Source organism: Pezoporus occidentalis, unplaced genomic scaffold (genome assembly GCF_034315485.1).
Source record: "Pezoporus occidentalis ecotype Australia unplaced genomic scaffold, CSIRO_AGI_Poc_V1 ctg68, whole genome shotgun sequence".
NCBI classification, from domain to species: domain Eukaryota; kingdom Metazoa; phylum Chordata; class Aves; order Psittaciformes; family Psittacidae; genus Pezoporus; species Pezoporus occidentalis.
The window spans coordinates 1,769,279-1,789,473 of NW_026916030.1; the positions used below are offsets into that span (position 1 = coordinate 1,769,279).

The 20,195-nt window shown below is 55.8% G+C and overlaps 2 protein-coding genes across 5 annotated transcripts; one reads left to right on the top strand and one right to left on the bottom strand.

Moving 5' to 3' along the window:
- The first annotated feature begins 896 nt into the window (after window positions 1-896).
- LOC134175351 (protein CutA homolog) lies at window positions 897-9,521 on the top strand. Of its 2 annotated transcripts, XM_062641178.1 has the most exons (6): window positions 897-1,163; window positions 3,290-3,438; window positions 6,788-6,847; window positions 8,024-8,069; window positions 8,268-8,317; window positions 8,825-9,521. In XM_062641178.1, exons 1-6 carry the CDS (start codon window positions 912-914, stop codon window positions 8,925-8,927), a joined length of 660 nt encoding a protein of 219 aa, XP_062497162.1. In that variant the 5' UTR covers window positions 897-911; the 3' UTR covers window positions 8,928-9,521. The 2 variants fall into 2 exon arrangements, with proteins under 2 accessions (XP_062497162.1, XP_062497163.1); XM_062641179.1 differs by lacking the exon at window positions 6,788-6,847.
- Window positions 9,522-9,982: 461 nt separating this feature from the next.
- PHF19 (PHD finger protein 19) lies at window positions 9,983-20,195 on the bottom strand. 3 transcript variants are annotated; one of them, XM_062641175.1, is made up of 15 exons: window positions 19,959-20,195; window positions 15,939-16,133; window positions 15,593-15,674; window positions 15,384-15,479; window positions 15,189-15,289; window positions 14,930-15,078; window positions 14,515-14,610; window positions 14,174-14,242; window positions 13,590-13,710; window positions 13,442-13,509; window positions 13,182-13,352; window positions 13,009-13,096; window positions 12,648-12,733; window positions 12,416-12,511; window positions 9,983-12,112 (listed from the first exon to the last, which is right to left on the bottom strand). In XM_062641175.1, the coding sequence occupies exons 1-15, from the start codon at window positions 19,986-19,988 to the stop codon at window positions 11,761-11,763; spliced, it is 1,800 nt and encodes a 599-aa protein (XP_062497159.1). In that variant the 5' UTR covers window positions 19,989-20,195; the 3' UTR covers window positions 9,983-11,760. The 3 variants fall into 3 exon arrangements, with proteins under 3 accessions (XP_062497159.1, XP_062497160.1, XP_062497161.1); XM_062641176.1 differs by lacking the exon at window positions 19,959-20,195 and adding an exon at window positions 17,499-17,657; XM_062641177.1 differs by lacking the exon at window positions 19,959-20,195 and adding an exon at window positions 16,797-16,815.

Below are 20,195 nucleotides of genomic sequence, written 5' to 3' on the forward strand. Positions count from 1 at the left end.
GCTGAGGGGCGGTGATGGCGGCTGAGGGGCGGTGATGGCGGCTAGGGGCAACCGGGGTCCGTTCCGGAGCGAGCCTGGGCAGCGGCACTGGACTGGGACCCTCCAGGGCCACACTCGCGGCCAGCACGGAGGGGCAGAGCGGTGTCATGCTGTGCAGTGGGTGCCGCGGGCTGGGAAGGGGCTGCAGTGCTGGGACCCCCTCTCGCAGTGATGGGGACAGCTCAGCCTCCTCATGGTGGGACGCGCTGCAGGAAAACATAGGGTTTGCTTCACAGCAGAAGAGGACAAACGTCACTTTCAGCCCGTGGACAAGAGGAGAGACAACTGAGGGTAGCAAATACGTGGCTATTGCCATACTGCGAAGCTCGGGGGTCTTTGATGCCTCCCCAAGGCTTCTTCAGTGCCCTATCTGAGCCCAGGCTCAGGCTGCTGATGCAAGGGCTGTGCAATACATGGGCTTCCCTAATAGCTTGTGAGGACTGAGGTAACTCAGTAAAGTCACAGGGTGACAGAATGGAGCCTCTGTGCTGGGCTGCTCACGGGAGCGTTCTGGGCCCAAACAGCACGACAACGATCGGCAGCTTCTTCACAGTTTGTATTCAAAGAGAACAGAGCCCCAGTGGTATGAAATCTGAGAAAATAACTTTTTTTTATAGGCAGGAAAATGAAGCAAAAGTGGCATCAACAAGATGGCGTTGGGGGATCCCAGTGCTGAGGGATTCCTCCAGCAGATGCTGGTGCAGTTGTGGTAACAGCACCCATGTTCGGGTGTCCGTTTACCCCTGCTGCGGTTGGACCCCATTTCTGGGGGACCGCAGCTCTGCGGGTGAGGAATAGCAAGGGGCAGGCAGGGAGCCTGGGTGCCAGGGCTGGGGCTGGCAGGGAAGAGCCCATGGGGATGCAGGAGGACCATGGGGACCCCGTGCTGGCGCCTGGGCCATGGCTCAGCCCCACGCTGGGGCAGGCAGGCGGGTGCCAGCCTGCAGGGGAGGAAGAGGAGGAGGAGCCAGCGCTGGCTGCGGGCAGCGCTCCCAGCTCGGGGCAGCGCAGGTGGAGCGATGGGAGCCTCGGCAGCCGCGGAGATGGAGGGGCTGAGCCAGCGCTGCCCGCTGCTGCCCGCTGCCCAGGGCTGCCCCCGCGCGGGCCGCGCCGCCCTGCTGCTGGTAAGGGGGGTCCCTCCATCGGGGGGGAGCGGGGGATGCGATGGGAGCGCCCTGAACGCCGGCCCGAGGGACCACGGCAACCTCACAGGGAGAGGATGGTGCAGGCGGAACGCACTCAGTCTGCAGAGAGCGCAGGGAGGTCCCGAGGAGTAATTCCCACTCGCGCCAGGAACCTCACAGCACACTCGGGAGTGCCACAGGTTGCGTTTGGGGTTTGTATTCTTTTTGACAGAACCTCACCAAAACCGGGCAAAAAGCCCCAGCGCGGTGATTTTAAACGCCGAGGCTGGTTTTAGTGCAGCGAAGCCAAAAGAAATCCTGCAGAAGTTTCAGTCTCTCTAAACTCGGCTGGAATTCTGCTGCTCGGTGCTGTTCGATGGAATGCTTACATCTGACAGCAGGATTCTCAGTGTTGGTCAACATTTTGGCAGTGGGTTTGTTGGGTTTATCAGGTCGTTTCACTCCATTTTTGCACCATCCTTTGGAAATACAATCATCTGGGGGCAAAAGAGCAGCTTTTATCTTTCTTCACAGAAAAAAAAAAAAAGGGGAAAACCACCCAAAATGCCCACAAGAGAGTGGTCGCTCTTCAATGCAAATGGTCATGGGGATTTCCCCATCCCACGCACTTACATTTTCCAAGGAGATTAATGATTGCCGTGCTGAACAGGTCAGATTATGTTTTCTTTGCTAAGCAGGGAGCATGATTACATTCTAATCTGGAAAAATACATAGACCAGCATATTTCTGTTTGTTTTAACTCTCTTGAGTAGCTCCTGGGATTTGTTGCATCATATTTGCTAAATGGCTTAGTGGGGGAAAAAACACAAAAGCAGCTCTAAAAATTCTTATGAGAACCCTTGTGATAACAAAGAACATTTCCTCAAATGGGTTGGAAAAGAGGAGACAACCGATACAGCTCATCCGTCATGTTCCAAATGCGAATGAGCTCTTGTGGTGACAAGAGATTTCCTTAATTCATTCTTAATAGAACCCAAGTTATGACATGGGCCCAAGGAATTTTCAGAGGACAAAGGAGGGAGGAAATAAGGAATATATTCTTAGTGTTATAAGCACCTTTTTCATCGCTGTGGCTGAATAAGGGCCAGATGCTGTTTATTCCAAAACAAGACAAAAGACAAAGAGAGAGCAGCTGTGCGGAGAGGGTGAGTGCTGCAGCCCCGGGTATGGCACCATCCTGCAGCCATTACTCAGCACACCAAATTAACCTTGCCCTTGCTGCTCCTGCAGCGTCCTGCTGAGCTGATTGTCTATTTTCATGTGGCTGTTTATGGCATGTGGGTACAAAGAGCAGCGAAGGGGCTTGGCAGCAATAATGGACACAAAACCAACCTGTTGCCACTGCGCTGCCAGCCTATGGAGAAGGTGTTACTGTTTTCTGCAGCCCATTGGACAGAGACCTGGGCTGTGTCCATTAGGGGTTTTGTGCCCCAAAGGATGCAATTTCACTGTCCTATTAGTATGAGAGAATTAGGAAGAAATGAACTTAAATCCCGTGCTTAAGTCTTCTCTCCCTTGCCTGCTAGTGAGAGTCTGTCATAGCCTGGGTGGGCTGTACAACATCCACCAGCAGGAGAGAGTAATTGTCCCTGCACAGACTGTCTTATCCCAGGGCTCTGCTCCCACACCAGGCTCCAGCCCACCTCTGTTTTCTATGGGCAGATCCCTACCCTACTTGACCTACTGTTCTCCTTTATACATCTGTGGGGAGGCAGAGGGTCCCATCCCCACGGATTCCCAGAGGGGTGGACATGCCTCACCCTGCAGCTAAAGCAGGAAAGATGTGTTTTAACAGAGACAACAGGCGACTTACCTCCTTATTCTCCTTTGGAAAACCAGTTGTGGCTGCAGAGACTGTGTGGTAGGGTCTGTAACCCAGAGGTCTGGGCACTTCTGGGCTGATGCAGCCTCCAAACCTCACCCTTTCCTGCCCCATGGAAGGAGAATGGATCTCCCTATGAGGATGTTTTCACTGAAGTTACGAGTAGCATTACTGTAATGTTGAAAGAAGGCCAGAGACTTCCCTTGAGCCACAGGTAAGTCCCTGCTTTTACAAAAGGCAGTACCTTCCCCTGGCATCATCACTCACACGGCTTGCATTTTAGGTGGTGACTCTGTCGTTGCTGATGTACCCGGTGCTGAGGAGTCTCACTCTTCAGCTGCACTCTGCCATCACCGGCAGCTACATCTCTGGGACTCACTCCATTGCCTTCATCAACTGCCTCAACGAGCAGATTGCCAAGGATATCGCAAGGTACAGAGACACTTCCCCTGATGGCTGCTGGAATTGTTTGAAGTGGAAAAGCAAGCTTTATTCTTGTGGAACAAAGCTTTTCCGTGTCTCTTGAGAGCCTCTGTACTTCCCTGCGCTTTGTACTTCTACCCAAACGGTGTTCCTTTTCTCCTGCGCTCTCCTTGTCTCCCTGCACCATGTATCCACTCACCAAGAGCTGTGCTTTCTAAAAGAAAGCTGGCAATTGTCTCTGAAGTCAGCGCTGCAGTAACATCAAGCCAATTCTCAGTTTATTCCAGTGCCTTTCATTTTAAAGCCATGGCCCTAAATCTTCAGGTCCTCAGGTGGATTAAGCCCCAATTCCATGTTCTCTGATCTAACAGAGTCTTTCTTCTTCTCTAGAGCAATACAGATAACAAATTGCAGGAGAGGTGTTTATGGAGGGGGATAAAGCACAGCACACTGCCGTGAGAATAAGCATGAGACAGAAGTGGTCCACAGCAAAGAGAACAGGCACTTCAGGCACCACCTGAAGCCTGCACTCTGCTGACCAAACTTCAGGGAATAAGGAGTTTGCCTTGATTTTTCCCCCTCTTTTAACATATGGGATACTTTGCATGCTGCTTTGCATGCAGGTTGTTTTTCACACATCTGTCAGGCCCTGCTTCAATAGATGGTTTGTTCAAAGCACTGTGACTGTGTTGACTGGGGCAATGTTTATGATGGACCATGAAGTTTCCTGCAACACCTCCTGTGCTGTTTTCCTGCTACCTTGCTGCTTGCCAAAACCTCTCTGTCTTCCCAAAAAGTCATTCAGGAACTGACAGGCTTTCTGAAAGGGATTTTGTGTCACCTTAAATACTGCAACTGTAGGAGGAAATTCAAATAGGATAATGTCTGCACTGCTCGGTGTCTTCTGCAAAAAGGAGTAACTGTACGTGGCTGGTGAAAGAGCCTCAGTTCCTCAAAACGCTTCATCTCAACACCTTTGCAAATGTTTTCCACTCTTTGTTCCTTATCTTGCAGGGAAGGGAGGGGAAAGAAATCCCTCCCCATTGCTGAGTTATGTGTACTGTGGTTGTGTTTTTACTGGTGGAGTAATTATTCCTTTGTTCTGGGGTTTGGGTGAATGAGGCGTGGTGGTAGAGGATGGCATGGAGCTTCTACACTCATTTTCCTACACACCTTTTTCCTGTGCTGTTGCTTATTCTTCCTTTGCATTGCTCAGAGGAGCACTCTGACAGATCAGTCTGCAAGGAAATTTCCACTGGAAAAATTTTTTTTTTAAGGAAAAAGGGTTCAATGTTTGGGAAAGCGGATTAACTGCAGGTAGAATTCAGTATCCAGCTTGTTTGTTGTGTCGGTTCTGACCCAGTTTATCAGGATTGCTGTTAACTTTAAAGCCTCAGAAGAACCCCCCCAGTCCACACAGATCTGCCCTCTCCCCTGTGCCTGCTGTGAGAAGCGGACCCCTTTGGGCTGGATGATGTGGCCACTGCACCTCACATAAGAGCTGAGCAGCCTTGGGTTCTGCCTTAGACTCGTGCAGATCATTTTCCCTGCTTCTCTGCTTATTAATATTTCATCTGTCTCAGTTCAGTGCCTGCTGTGAGGCAGGGACACACATCAAGTGCCCAGCCCAAAGATATCATGTATTATGCAGACGTTTTCCACTGATCACATTCAGCTTTTTATGATGCTTCCCGTTCCCATGGCGGCCGCTTGTTTCCTCTGAATTTGCTAGAACAAAGTTCAGGATCTCAGTCGGGATCACAGCGTATTGGAACAGAGCAGAAGCAATTAGAAGCTACCCACTCAAATCAAAAGGTTCCTGCACTAAAGTGACTTGGGGGATGCAGGCAGCAGAAACAAAAGGATTTGTGCCATGTGTTCGACATGACAAACGCAGTGGGAGATATCTCCGCTCCTGCTGCTGCAGTCTGTTGGTCTACAGATTAACTCAAGATGCTCTACAAGCATTAAATGCCTACCACTGGCTGCACATGGTGAGAGCAAACAACCCAGAGCCTCCTCAATGGCTGTCCTCTCCAAGCCATGGGCAGGGAGAAGCCCATCTCCATCACCTTGTTGTGCTTAGACATTAAACCCAATTCCTCCAGTTAGCTGGGTGCAAGCACTGGTTCTCCAGTGCAGTGCTGGGATGGAAAGATGTTATGGGATCAGTCGGGAAGGGCTGCTTTCCTCCCCGTGCTCTGGCAGCTCCCAGATCCTCCCTGACCTGCAGCAGAGCCTGAGCAGCCCCATGAGGGCACTTTCGCCTTGTGCTCATAGTTGCAAGGTACAAAGCTCTATGGGGAAAGCAGGGCTGATAATGCAGACAAATGCAAAGGAGCTGATGCACATTCAAACGAGAGCCCAGCGTTCCCTGATTGCAAGGTGAGGTACAGCAGGGAGGCTCCTTCTGCTCCTCTTCAAGGGTTAAGTTTTGCAGGTTGTTGAATCAAGCCTTCCCATATCTCATCATTCCGGTCTTCTCTGCAGTTCAAAGTCAACTAGAAGTTAAATGTTTGCATTGTCATAGCACCTGGTGCAAAGTAGTGCCTGGTGAGGCCAGCGTTAAGGAAAACCAAAGGGGAAGGCACTAGTGTCGTGCCTTACCAGAGCTGCTTGCATGAGGGACGGGGCTGCCATCGCTGTGAGAAGGGCACAGACATTGCTGTGGTCAGAAAACACATCTGACCTAGTTCTTCTCAAAATCCACCCTGAGATTGCTTCAGGGCTCTTTAATCACCCAAATATCACTTCTGCTGGTAGACCCAAGCAGCTCTGCAGTAACACATCAGCCCACAGCTAAAAGAAGCAGCCAGAGGGAAGGAATTTAATTTGGGCTTCAGATTTCTAGGACATTTTGGGTAGAAAAATCTTGATGTTGTTAGTTTAACAAGCTCCACATTTAATCTGTTACACGAGGAAGGGGCACACTTTGACAGCATAAATACATGGCCAGGAGACAAACCCCTTTTTATCCACCCCAGACCCAGCTCTTGTGGCTGTGCCCTGGTGTCCCCATGGGGAGATGTGCACTGGGCTGCTGGCAGGCAGGGTCCTTGCAGTGTATGAGGCACAGGTCCTGTGTGCTGCTCCAGGCCAGGAGCAACACCCAACCCTCCTGCTCAGCAGGGAGTGCCCCCCAGAACCACGCCACAAGGACCTGAGCTGAAGTAGCTCCAGCTATAGGGCACCTCTGCATCTGCTTCCTCAGGGTAATAACCCCAGATCCCAGGTCTCCAGCATCAAAGCTGCTGCTGGCTGTCAGGGGCAGCACAAGGGGATGTCCCTGTGCCTGGGAGTGGGTGCTGAGCCACAGCAAGCTGGGACAGGCACTAACTCCTCCTCCTGTCTCACCCAGGGCCATCATGGATAAGAAGCTGGCTGCCTACGTGAACATCCTGCCCAAGAGCTCAGCCTTGTAAGTTGGGCTCAATATTCTCCAATGGAGGAGGCAAACCCAGGCTCCCCACGGGGAGGAGATGGACACCCCGAGCCCTGGGGAGAGGAGGCAGTTTCCAGAAGGCTGCTGGCTCTGTTGGTTGTTGCAGATGGTAAAGACGATCCTCACCCGTGCAAAGTGCTCCCAGCTTATTCAGGAGTGCAGATGCTCCAGCTGCCCATGGGGACCACTTATTTATTGGTTACTCGGCTACATAGAGATCTAGCAAAGAGGGAGGTGATTTATGGGCCTGAGGATGTGGCGCCTATTTTTAGAGGACCTAAAGAGCAGCTAAGACAGGGAGCAGAAAATTGGCCTTTACAGAATTAAGCAGCACTTTCAGGAAGGAAAAACCAGCATCTTTGACCTTGAAATACAACCAGCCATGTTCTGCAGGTATCCTCAGCCATCCATGCAAAGGGACTGCACTTGTTAAAGGGGTTAAAGAAAAAAAGCCCTAAAACAGGGTGCTCTTAGAAGCACCCCAGCCTACCCCTGCACCCCCAAGACTCTCCCATAGCCCAGCTGAGGCTGCTGAAAGGGGGCAAACCCAGTAAGATCATTCCTCCCACAATGGCCAGAGCCGAGTTGCTCTCGCGCAGCCTTGCCTGCTTCAGCTGGTTCCTCCTGCTCGAGAGACACCGCGACGCCTCTGATTGCCTCCTCGCACAGAACCCAGCACACAGATGAAATCCCCACGGCCTTTTGTCAACATAAATGTTCTGAGAGGTCAGTTCTGACTCAGGAGAAGTGCATCTCCTCTCCTGCAGGGAAAGAGAGGAGAAAACCAAGATGCTGCTGTACTCAGCTTCTCAGCCGCAGCCGTGATACAGTCCCTGTGGGCACTGTTCCCAAGCTTGGAGCAGGGCCACCACCACACAGCCCTGCCACATGGCCACCCCAGTCCCAGCTCCTGTGCCCTGCTGTCCCCTGGGGCAGCTCTCTCTAGACTGGCACAGCCAAGAAGGCTCTAGTCTGTGAATCCAGGGTGCTCAGTCACATGCACTGCAGCATTTTGGACCAGCGATGCTTCTTGAGCATCACTTTGTAAAGGTGTAGAAAGCACCAGGCAGGGAAGTGAACCTCCTCCCTGGGGTATCAGCAGGGCTGCAGCCAGAGCTGCATTTGCTGATGCTTCTTTTCTTTTAAATCTAGGTATTTCTGGGAAGGGGAACTGGAGGAATCCACTGAAATACTGCTGGTAAGTGACCATTCCCACATCACAAAATCCCCATCCCAGCCCAAGATTTGGGACCTGAGCACCCACCTGAGGGCATGGCAGTGGTGACCGGGGCTGGCATGCTGGATGGGTGCAGTGGGACTGTGCAGGCAGGATTGCTCCATCCCCTTTATTCTCCCTCGGGGTTTGTTTCAGTTTGGGTTTTTTTACTCTCCACAGTTGGTGAAAACAAGGACATCAAAAATAGGCGAATTGTCCAACTACGTCAGGTGAGGCTCTGGCTCTACAGGAGCACTGGGTTTCCAGTCCAAGGTAGGCTGCCATCTCCTGCTCAGACTTTGGGAGTCAGGTCCCTTGAGCCCCTTCCCACCCAGTAAGGGTGAGGTTAAGTGGTCCTGATGTACCTTGTGGCTAGAAAAACCCAGAGATGGCATCAGCAGAAAAGGGTGGCACAAATATCAGCTCTTGTACCCTCTGTACTGGGTACAGGGAGGGATTGTCCTCCAAACACAGGTCATTCCCTGGCTGCCTCCTGGCAGGATTTCCTGTGTTTCCCAAGCACTGGGTGGTGAGCAGAGCCAGCTTTGGGCCAGGGCCCCTGGCAGTCAGCTGCTGGCTGCGGTAAACCCCACGCTCAAAGCGACATTCTCACATGGCAAAAAGAAGATGCGGGTGCTTTGAAGCCAGCGCACGGCTGGGAGCAGAGACCTCTGCTTCCTGCGCCTGGAAGCGGGGCTGCTGGTGACACTGTTCCTCTGCGTCTGTTTCCACTTTAGATCCATCCATCCCTTTGAAATTCCCGAAACCATCAGCCTGCCTATTGACCAAGGAAACCCTCTCTACCTCAAATGGCTGGAGGAAAGCGTCCCACAGGATTAACTGAAGTACAGAAAGCACCAGGGAAAACATTCTGAGCCCCGCTGGTCTCCCAGTGCAGGCTGACACAAGGAAGCAGTTTATATCTTCACCGGTTTGCTTATAACACAGAAACTTGGGATTGGGAATATCATTTGCACTCGAAACCTCCCCTCCTTGGCCTGACCCTGTGCTCCAGGATACACCGAGCAGCCCGGAGGCAGCAGGATGTGGCCGGGTGCCCCGCGATGCGCTGGCTCACACCCTCTGCTGCTGCCATGCAACGTGCTGGTTCAAGTCCTACAGAATCCAAGGGAACAGCAGACTTAAGCAGATGCCACAAGGATTTACCAGGAGCTGCAAGCAGCACACACACTGACCCTACCCACCGAGCTGGGCTGAGCAACATCCATGGCCAGTTCAGGGAAAGCAAGTGCAGCAGGACCAGGACATCACCAGCCCTGCATCCCCTACCACCTCTCAACAGTGGCTTTCTACCCAGGCCATGTTTAACCTTGCAAAAAGATGCTCACATTAATAGTTTAATGGGAAATAGCTTACGGAACGGGATCAAGTTATTTGTGTGACTGGGAAGGAAATAAACAGCAGTGTTTCTTACCTGGGCAGGCTCAGTGTTGATGCAGTCTGCTGCTACAGCGAGCTGGGCAAGACGAAGGGCTCATTGTGGGTTTGCATTGACTCTCCTTGGCCTGATGTTGACTGATGCTCCACTGGCTCCCATCTGCCCATTTTGGGCTCATAATCAAGTGGTACAGGGCATTCAGGCAGGCTTGTGTATGGCCCCATCAGCTCTCAGAGGAGGTGCAGGGAAGAAAAGACAAGAAGGAAAATGGTCTGAGCTCTGAGAGCAGGAAACAGCAGTGCTAAACCCAAAGAAACTGCCCCCAGTCTCCCCTTTGCATCCTTCTGCTGTTCTTGTGCTTCACAGCAGCATCTCTCCAGCTGAGGGCACATCTCACCCTGGCACAGAGCATGGCTCAGCAATGGACACATGCCTGGGAGCACACACTGACCCCCAGTGCCCAAACTCAGTAATCCTGACACTCCAAAGAACCAGGGATGTTAGAAAAATCCTCGACTTTTTAATTGTACATCAGACATATTAATTACAACTTGGGTATAACAAGGGCTGGTTATTGCAAGCAGCAACCTGAACTCATAAATCTTTAGAAGGTGCACAGAGTCATTTTAATTATCTATTACAGCTAATACAAAATATACTCTGCAACAGAGATAGTTTTTAAGGCTCCACATTCAATTCTCTGCAAGAGGCCAGCAAGAGAAGAAAGGGAACAGAGGGAGAGGTGAGGAACCAAGGCCACATGGTGGGTGCTCCCACCCATGCAATGTCCATTGGCCATCCCATGGGAATAATCCCCCTCCATGGCCCTGGCACAGCTCTTGGCAGCCCCTGGACTCGCAGGCAGCAACGTGGACAATAACAAGGGCTTCACAGGCACTCGTGAAAGGGGAATACTTTAAGTGACCCTTTGGTGATGAAGCCAAGGCAGGATGGGGAGTGACCAGGCTGGCTGCAGGAGCTGCACCTCTCCTGTAGGGATGGGGGGTCCCATCTCCCAAAAGGATGACACCTTCCAGCCTCATGGGACAGCCCCAGTGGTGACAGGGAAGAGACAAGGAGGACAACGTTAAAAATCTCTTTCTCTCTTAGAACAAAATAAATCTAACAAATACATCTGATGCTATTAGAATTCCTTTAAAAAAAGACAACTGCTTTGCTCCTGAACACCCTGGCTCTATTGCTTTAGTTTGAGAAGGGGCTGCTCCTCCTCTTCTGCAGACAAATCAACCTCACATGCTCACAAACATCCACACCATGCTGGTAGCAGAAAGCACAGCAAGGCACAGCCACGAGGCCACCAGGATGGCTGTGGGGACCTGGTACAACCCCTCCCCATGCCCCTGCTGTTCTCTTCAGTCTTTTTGGTTTGTCTGCTTGTTTGGCACATTCAGGACAAGAATTCCCATGGGAACAAAGGCCTCAGGCTCCAGTCTGTGCAATGCCCGTGGTGGTTTTAAGGCAAGGGTGTATCTTTTGGCTGATCTCTTCCAAGACCATGATTGTCAGAAGAACAGGGAAACGAAGCTGGTGCATCACCACACACAGTCCAGGCAACCACGTACATCTGCCCCGCAGCCACGAAAGCTGGCTACACGAGGGCTGTTGACAGGGCATTTCCCCCTCATTTAAAACAAACCACATTCCTTTAATGAATGGATTTATGAGGAGGAGGAAAACCCCACACACTCTGGAGGGAGTCACCCACAGTCTCCTATAGGCACAGGGACGGGCAGTGAAAGCCCAGGTGAGGGAGGTGCTTTCTGCTTTACCAGCAGAAACCCCTCAAGTCTGCACTGTAAGGCTTGGACGTGACATCTGTCTGTGTGAGCAGGTTGTGGGGTACCCCCCAAGAGGCTTCCCCAGGGGCACCCAGCCATGCTGGGGGACCCTTCTGGAAAGGCCAGACCCACTCACTGCTCTTACCACCACCGTTGTGGTGCCTTGGGCTCGGACAAAGGCTCCATCAGGAAAGCGGAGCTGGGCCACACTCTTTGCATACACATGGCCATTGAAGTAACAGTTACTAAAACAGCAAGGCTGCGGGTTTCACCAAGGATAGCACCACTGAAGGCACCGGCTCCAGCGCTGCCTCCATCCATGGTGGCTCCCAAGGATCCGGCCCCAGCCAGGACCACCAGCACAGATTGGTCCCAGCCCTGCCGCAGACGAGCTCCTCTGATTCATAGCGAGGGGTTCCCATCATCCCCATCTCCTCTGGTTTGGCTCTGCGAGAGGTTGTGGGGCTGGCTGGGCTCAGTACGGGGTCGTGCCTTCCCACTCCACCAGGTACTGCACCTTCCCCTCCAGCGTCACCCTTCGCGCCAGCACCTGGTACTTCTCCCCGCACACCAGCCTGCCTGCTGCCCCGAAGTAGCTGCTGATGGAGGACTTGAGGTGGGAGAGGGAGGAGTCATCCTCGCTGATGCTCTCGAAGGTGTGGCTGTCGATGCCGTCATCGGCGCGGTCCGGGCCGCAGGCTGCCTCGCTGCCTTCAGGGGTGCCCGTGGCCGGGCGCCCGCCCATCTCCCCACTTCTCCTCTTGGCCCCTGCCAAGGTGTACGCTGGTGATGACAACTTGCGCTTGCGGCTGCCCACGGTCCTCCGGCTGCGAGAGGGGACAGAGGAGAGGTGAGGGCAGCACCCAAAAGGTCCCCCTTGCACCGTACTTGCTGTACCCACACTGTGACCATGGGGGGATCAGGCTGGGAATTGGGGTGAGCCCAGGAAGGACCAACAGCTCTGACCCTGCACACCCAGCGAGGCTTTGGGACCAGAGAGGAAAGGCTCCCTGATGTGGGACATCCCCCTGCCAGGACATGAGGGTGCTGTGGTGGGAAAGGGGCACCCCTTACCTCCCCGGCCATGCCACTGGCTCCCCCGTGGAAGGGCCAAGAGGCACAGCCCTCACCTGGACTCATAGGAGAGGCTTGTGGTGGCTGAGCCCGAGGTGCTGGCAGCATCCGTGGAGTCCACATCTGATAGGAAAGTCTGTCCCGAGCTGGCACTGGAGACAAGATGCAGCATCAGCCCCAGCCTGGTGCGAGGGTCACTGCAGCCCATCTCATCCCCAGCCCTGGCTTCACACTTGGGTGTTTTAACCACCCCCTGGCCACCCACAGCCCTGCCCCGGCCGCACAGACCTTTTCAGGCTCTGAATTTCATCCAGTGTGAAGTCAAAGATGCTGGCCAGGTGGTGGTTGGTGCTCCAGGCCGAGGTGAAGTCACTCTGCGCCGCGAAAACAAGCTCAGTCGTCACTGCCGAGCGGAGCGGTGCTGCCCGCGGCCCCGGCATCGTCCCCCTCTGCCCGGGAGCCACCGCGCTCCTTCCCCTGGGAAGCGGGCTTGGCACAGAACGTTTGCAAACCCCAGGGCTAGGGACGGGGGCTCTCCCTGCCCGCAGGAGCGGGGGAACCTTGTGGGGAGCCCCAGGGATGGGAATGGGGGTCCCACTCGGCTGCTAAGCCCCGGGTGGTTGTGCAGAGGAGGGGACAATGGACTCACACTGGGAATGGCATCCTCCAGCAGAAACTTGGCCCTCTTGCGCCGTGCTGCTCGCCGCTTCTGCTGCTGGAGCTGCCGTGGCAGCAGGCTGCAGAGCAAGCGGAGGTGAGGGGGGGTGAGACCACCCCAGGGGTGCAGAAGCAAGGGGTGCCTGGGTCACTTTGGTCTCTCACCTCTCTTTATGGACATATTTGCTTTTTCCCCTCTTCTTCAGCTCGCAGGAGCCGCTCTCTCCCATGCCAGGGGCCTTCTCTGGCAGCACCTTGCTGGGGGGGTTTGGTGGGACACGGATCCGCAGACGGAAGATGCATTTCTTCTTTTTGATTTCCTTCCCACACAGAAACCTGAGAGGTGAAGGGGAGGAAGCAGCCCTCAGGTGGGGGGAACACGGGAGCATCCTGCATCCCATCGCATCCCCATCATCAGGTCTCACCTGCTTTTGTAGCTGTTGAGGGCATTGAGGAGGTGGGGGCCGCGCTCGGAGATGGGGGTACCTGTCAGCTGTGGGAGACGGCAGTGGTCAGGCAGGGCTGTGATGCAAAGGCTGCTCTCCAGCCTCATCCCAAGCTGCACAATTTTACCTTCCCGAGCTGCAGCGGGTCCCAGTGGTGGTTCACAAAGGCCAAGATCTCCTCAAAGTCAAAGTATTTCTTCTTGCTCTGTACACCCAGGTTGTAGAGGGCGAGATGGACGACATCCACCCTGCAGGAGCGACAGGGTTGGGAAGGTCAGCAGCCCACCCTCTCCCCAGCAGGATGGCTCCAGCCCAGTTTTCCAGCTTTTTAACAAGCCTCAGCCGTGTGCTCTTGCTGCAGTTAGGCACAGTACATCTTATTCATGTGAATTGTAGCTAGATAGCAAGCTCTGAAAGCTGTGGCTGCCCCATTCCTGGCAGTGTTCAAGGCCAGGTTGGACACAGGGGCTTGGAGCAAGCTGCTCTAGTGGAAGGTGTCCCTGCCCGTGGCAGGGGTTGGAACTGGTTGAGCTTTAAGGTCCCTTCAACTCAAAACATTCCCAGCAGCCCATCAGCACCAGTAACACGGCCAAGCACAAGAGGAGCAGCAGGAAGAAGCTGGGCTGCCAGCACTGTTAATACACTTTACAAAGTGCTTTCAGGCCACCAAGGTACACTTGAAGGTACAAAGGACCTAGGGCTGTTTCTTACCATCTCAGGGGCAGGCGCTTGATATATTCAGGTCCCTGGTTGCACACGGAGCAGAAAAACACATAGAACCTGGAAAACAGCAGGGAGGGAGAGTGCTGGGGTGGGGGTCACCCCACAGCCATGCAGGGCTTAGGGAAGGATGGGGTGAGGAAAAGTGCTCCAGTTGCTAACAGTGACAGCATGGCCAGGAGGAGCTGAGCTCTGCAGGACAGGGCCACCTGCTTGCACCAGGGCAGCTGGATCAGAGAGATACGGACTGGGGATGTGTCCACGCATGAGCCCTCGTGGGAAGCCAGTTCTGACACCCAGCACCAGCCCAGCAGAGTCTGGAAGGGACGTACCGGTCCCCAAACATCATGGGATCGTTGAGGCACTGGGTGCAGGCTTCATGGAACCACTGCCGGCAGCGGTAGCACTGCAGCATCTTCAGGTACCACCTGGGGAGGGAGAGGAGGTGGGTGACAGTGAGGGCAGCGTGTGGCAACCACTGCCCTGGCCCCCTCCCATGCACAGAGACCCCAAACAGGTAAAGAAGGTCTGCCCCCAACTTGTATTTAATGCAGCCACAGACGTGGGTACAAACAGAGCCTCCAGGAATGAGCGGAGATCCAGATGGCAAAGCCAGGACAATGCCCTGCAAGCTGGGGACTTGTCTCCTGGAAGGGATAAAATCCCGACCCTGATCCCACCTTCATTTGTGCATGCTCTTCCCCACCAAACCAGACACAACCACCCTCCTGGCAGGCAGGGGCTTACTCGCCAGGGCCGCCGCAGTAGCAGTAGCACTGCTGCTGGTTGGTCCGGTGTGGGGAGTCCCACTCGAGCAGGTCGGGGTTGTAGGACAGCACCATCTTGACAGCTTGCAGCGTCTTGGCAATGGCCCCCTTCTTCAGGGCACCCCCCTTCTGCAGAGGTGAGCAGGGTAAGGGTCAGTACAGCCACTTGAGGGCCGCATCCTGCACCAAGGGTGGGCAGCACAAGGAGCCCCAAGGGAACCCCGGGCAGCCCCACTCACCCTCACAGCCAGGGCAAATATGCAGCGGCGGCAGAACCACGGCGTCCCCAGAGGGCTCTCACCGCCACTCGCCACAGGGACATGGCACTGCTGGTGATAACCTGTGGGAAGGCTCAGCATGAGCACTGCTGGGCTGGCTGGCCCCTTACCCCGTGGTGGGACACAGCAGATCATGAGGTACAGGTCCACACTCACCCAGCCCGCACTTCCCGCAGATGAGGATTTCATTCATGGGCCCCGACGTCTGTCCCAGGCAGATGTTGCACTTGGGCTCCTCTCCGGGGACACCGGCTGCAGGACGGAGATGGCAGAGCTGGAGATGTGCAAGGCACAGCCCCATCTCTGTGGTGCTGGGAATGACTCACTGACAAGACAGTGGGAAGGGAAGACAGGGAAGCACTCACCATGCTGGATGTCCTTCCAGAGGACCCAGTACTTGGAGTTGTCCTCAAACGTGACAAGGCAGCTTTGCTTGGAGCCACTCACCTGCAGGAAGAGTGCAAAGAACTGTCAAGCATCAGCTGCCATTCCCAGTGCTTCCCTGTCTTCCCTGGTGATTGGCCCTGCCTCCGGAGCTGTGGGAAGTTGGGTTTTGGGTACGACACCCAATGGCAGGACATCAAAATGCCCCAGTGACGACAGGACATGCTGCAGCCCATGCCAGCAACCCTCTGAGCCACAAGGCGACCCCGCAGTGGTGCTACCTACACTTGGAGTGCCCACGTTACCCTTTTTGGGTGCCCATGTTACCCTTTTGATCTTCCCAAGGTAATAGAGCCCATCGGTCCAGCGGCACAGCACGTACTGCCCCTCCATCAGCTTCACCATGAGCTCTCTGCAGCCACTGGCCCTCCGTGCCACAGCCGGTGCTTGCTGGACACGGCCAGCAGCAGCGTAGACATCCCGGATGATGGGGTTGAGCTTGGCGGTCTCCATCAGCAGAGCCTGGAGAGAATGCACATGGTCATCACCCAGCCCTTGCACTGTGACACCAGGCACCCATCGCCAAGTATGGTGGGATGGAGAGTTTTACCAGGAGCATTGAGCTGGGGCTGGCTCAGCCCCACCAGTGGGGTTCAGGACCCACAAAATACGTGCTGATGAGACAGGTTAATTCATGTGAAATCAAAGGGAGCAGCTAAAATCTCTTCCCATATTGAACAAGAATGAGTTAACCCCGAGTGCCTTAGCTCATGCAGCACAGAGCCACTCTGTGTGACACAGGGACATGCCACAGGCCTGCACCAGCTCAGCCTCGGGCAGGGGCACATGAGGAATAATGGCTTTAAATGTAATGTGATTTTTAAGTCACACTTTCCCAGCAGTTCCACAGGCTCAAAGGTGCTAGGCACACTGCACGCGCAGGGAAGCGGCAGCACCACACACAGCGAGTGCAAGCGAGCAGCCGAGTTTCACTACGGAAAAGTTTGAAGTGTGGAAGGCACAGAAGCCGTCTCCAGCCGGCAGCACCGACCCCGCAGCTGCGATCCCCGACAGACACCACCAAATCCCCGACAGCCACCAGCAAAGCCCTAACAGACATCCCTAAATCCCCACCAGACACCAGTAAATCCCCGATAGACATCAGTAAAACGGCTTAAAAGTTACTTTGCTCCTCTCTGCGCTCCCGTCGCACGCGTGGCCCCGCGCCGCGGATCACAGCACGGAGCCTGACCACGCCGTGCGCGACGCGAACTCCCTCCCGCCCGGACCCTGCGGGTCACGGCGCTCCCGTTGCCCGAGCACGGGTCGGGCAGGAGCGATGGAGCTCACGGTAAAGCGGCGGGCGCGGGGCTGGCGGGAGCGGCGGCGGCAGCGAGCTGCGACATGTCACCGGCAGCGCCGCTCCTCGCGGTTACGAAACCGGCGGCAGCTCCGCGGCCCCCCGGACCCGGGGGAGCGCGCCCGGTGGCGGGGGCTGAGCTCCCGCCGCTCCCCCCCCCAAATCCCGGCCCCGTGCACACGGGTGGGGGCTCCCCCCCCCCCCCGCCGCGGGACCCACCGGGAAGAGGCAGCGGAGAGGGCGGGGGGGTGGGTCCGGGCACGGCCCCTTGTCCCCACCGCCAGCCCCGCGGATGCGCGGGAGAGCGGCGGGTCCGGCGGCACCTGCCGGGCGGCAGCGCCGGGGGTAGCCCCGGGAGCAGCCCCGGGAGCGGCGGCCGCGGGCCCCGCCGCCATTGGCTCATTCAAAGGCGCTGCGGCGCCGTCCATCCGTCCGTCCATCCATCCGTCCCTCCGTCCGTCCCCGCCGCGCTGCGCCCACGCCGCCCCCGCGCTGCCGGGCCCGTGCCCCCGCAGCGCTGCCCTTACCAGTGCCCTCAGCGCTGCCCGCTCCGCCGCCCGCTCCGCCGCCGTTACCGCCGCCCGCTCCGGGTCAGCGCCCGCCCGCCCGGGGCCCGCGGCGGGGAGCGGCGGCGCGCAGCGGGGCCGCCATCTTCCCGCGCTTCCCCCATTGACGTCCCGCTTATGCAATTAGCGCGGGGCCGCCCCCGCCGCCTCCCGCCGCCCCGAGTGCATCGGACGGGCACGGCGCGGAGCCGGGCCCGGGGTGCGAGCGCGGAGCCCCCGGTGCGAGAGCGGGGAACGCGCAAGGACTGGGGTACCTGCATCCGCCCCCATTGGGGTACCTGCATCCGCCCCCATTGGGGTACCTGCTGCTGCTGCCTCCATTGGGGTACCTGCATCCGCCCCCATTGGGGTACCTGCATCCGCCCCCATTGGGGTACCTGCTGCTGCACCCCCAGGATAACTGCACCACCCATTGGGATACCTGCTGCTGCCCCCCTGGGGTACCTGCATCCACCCCCATTGGGGTACCTGCTCTTCCCATCCGTGAGGTACCTGCCACTGCCCCACGTTGGTACCATCACACCCAGAGCCCCACCGAGGCACCCCACATCCCCACATGCACCATCAGCCCCGCATGCCCTCTGCACCGACAAACTGGGGATCCCTGGGGCATCTGGGGGTCTCTGAGGGCACCTAGGGCCAGCCATGCACGGAGAGTCCTTGAAGAGGGCACCATCATCACCCTGTGACACACACAAGGGACCTCCCTGACTGTGTGTGTGTGTGTGTGTGTGTGTGTGTGTGTCCTTTCTTGGATTAGGAGCTGCAGCCAGGGTGGGCACCGCTGGGGCCCCCTGGATGGGGTGTGGGCAGGGGTGCACTGCCTGCGGAGCATTGTCCTGCGTGAGGGAACAACCTGTGCTCGCCGGGATTCCTAGAAACGGGGGGAGCCTTTCTCTGAATAGCAAAAGAGAAAATCAATCACTGAAAAAATGCTCCAGTCGGTGCCAAGAAGAAATCTTACGGATTTGCTGTTTGTTGGAAAGGGCTGCCGAAAAAGAAACACTTCCAGGCCTGCTCAGGCAGCAGAGAAGCTGATTCCTGGTGCAGGGTCTGTGCCAAGCCCAAGGAGAGTCGACACAGATTTTATTGCCTGTAAGGGATGAGTTCTGCGCGGCAGCGTGGGGTGGGCTCCCTGCACCGGGGCCAGAGCACCTGCAAAAAAGCCTGTCCTGCAAGTGAGCAGCTCTGCGAGTGAAGGCTGAAACACCTTGAAACACCTTAGGAATTATTTCTTTTTATCAAACTGCCCCATAAAACATCAGTGTCTGAGCGCTCCTCACACCGTGACTGGCTCTTGGCAGCGCGCAGGCGATGCTGCACCCATGATGCTTTGGGTTCCCCCAGTGATGGGTGCCCTAAGGCTGTTCTCTTGGCTTTGCAGTCCTGTGTGAGTGAGGCAAAGCCCAGTGAAACATGAGGGTGGGGGCTTGACATGCTGGTCCGTGCTGTGCTAAGCCATGCCATGCTGTGCCAAGCAATGCCATGCTATGGCTACACCCTATGGCTGAGCCCATGTTTAGGCAGCTGAAAGAAATGGCAGTTCATTCCCCGGTGTTCAACACCGTCCTTCTCCTGCACAGGGAACCTGACACATCTCCAAACCAGCCAAACCACCAAACTCTGCGGTGAGTCACGATGTGCTCGCCGTGAGTCACCGCAGATTAAAATAGCACTTGCACCATCGCTCTCCCCTTGGACAAACACCGCCACTCACTTGCCTGCAGCCGGTGGTGCTGGCTTGCCCCATCCCATCCCCACGTGGTGCCGGTGGAGCCACACACGGGGATGTTCCTACACTCTCCTCCCCACCACCATGGGTTGTGTTTGCAGCATCTTGGTGGTTTGCCATGGGAATGCGGATGATGTGATATGTAAATCAAACACTGGATTGAGTTCACCACGTGTAAGCAGGGTTATAACCTCACCAACATCCCTCTGGCAGGGAGAGGGCACCCCAAACGTGGCACCTGCCAATGGAAAGAGCCCAGTGACATTGCCCTGGAACTGAAGTCCCAAACAGAAAGAAAAAAACACCAGGAATTTGAGATGCATCCTCTCTTTCCTAACACAAATGAAGCTACACACTCCGGTTTCTTTGTGGGTGTTCCTGCCATGCCATCCCCATTGAGCCTAGCCTCGGCTCCCACTGCCATCAGCTAATGGATGCTGCCCTCCTCCTCATCCTTTTTCTCCTCCTCTTTCTTTGCACACCCAGCTTTCCACACACACCTTTGTGGAGTCAGGGAAGCTGCTGGAGACCCCTTTTCTTTGGCACCATGTGAAGGCTCATGGCCTCTGACAGACACTGGTGCGGTAGCAGTGGCAGGACACAGCTGAGTGACTGGCTTTGCACCAGTGGGCTCCAGGGACCTCGGTGGGAAGATGCCTGACACGCAGTGCTGGGGACGGAGCACCCACCTGGGCCCATGCTGACCTGAACATCTCCATGCTGCTCTCACATCTCCAGCTGAAGAGACCTCGGTGCCCATCGTGCAGAGCTGTCAGAAGATGTTGACCTGCTCTCCATGCCACAGAAGCCGGGAAGCCCCTGGTTAAATCCCGTTGTTGGAAGCTGAATATCCTGTAAGCAAATGAGCAGAAATGATGAGACCCCAAGCGACGGTGCAAAGCTAGGTGCTGGTGATCCTCCAGCAC

Excerpts from the sequence above, each read along its gene's own strand:
- LOC134175351 (XM_062641178.1), top strand. The coding sequence starts at position 912 with ATGGGGACCCCGTGCTGGCGCCTGGGCCATGGCTCAGCCCCACGCTGG. Across the intron at positions 6,848-8,023 it reads CTGCCCAAGAGCTCAGCCTT|GTATTTCTGGGAAGGGGAAC; the intron begins GTAAGTTGGGCT and ends TTTTAAATCTAG. Across the intron at positions 8,318-8,824 it reads GAATTGTCCAACTACGTCAG|ATCCATCCATCCCTTTGAAA; the intron begins GTGAGGCTCTGG and ends TTTCCACTTTAG.
- PHF19 (XM_062641175.1), bottom strand. The coding sequence starts at position 19,988 with ATGGAGATGTTCAGGTCAGCATGGGCCCAG. Across the intron at positions 15,675-15,938 it reads ACCTTGGGAAGATCAAAAGG|GTGAGTGGCTCCAAGCAAAG; the intron begins GTAACATGGGCA and ends CTCTTCCTGCAG. Across the intron at positions 12,512-12,647 it reads GAAATTCAGAGCCTGAAAAG|TGCCAGCTCGGGACAGACTT; the intron begins GTCTGTGCGGCC and ends TCTTGTCTCCAG.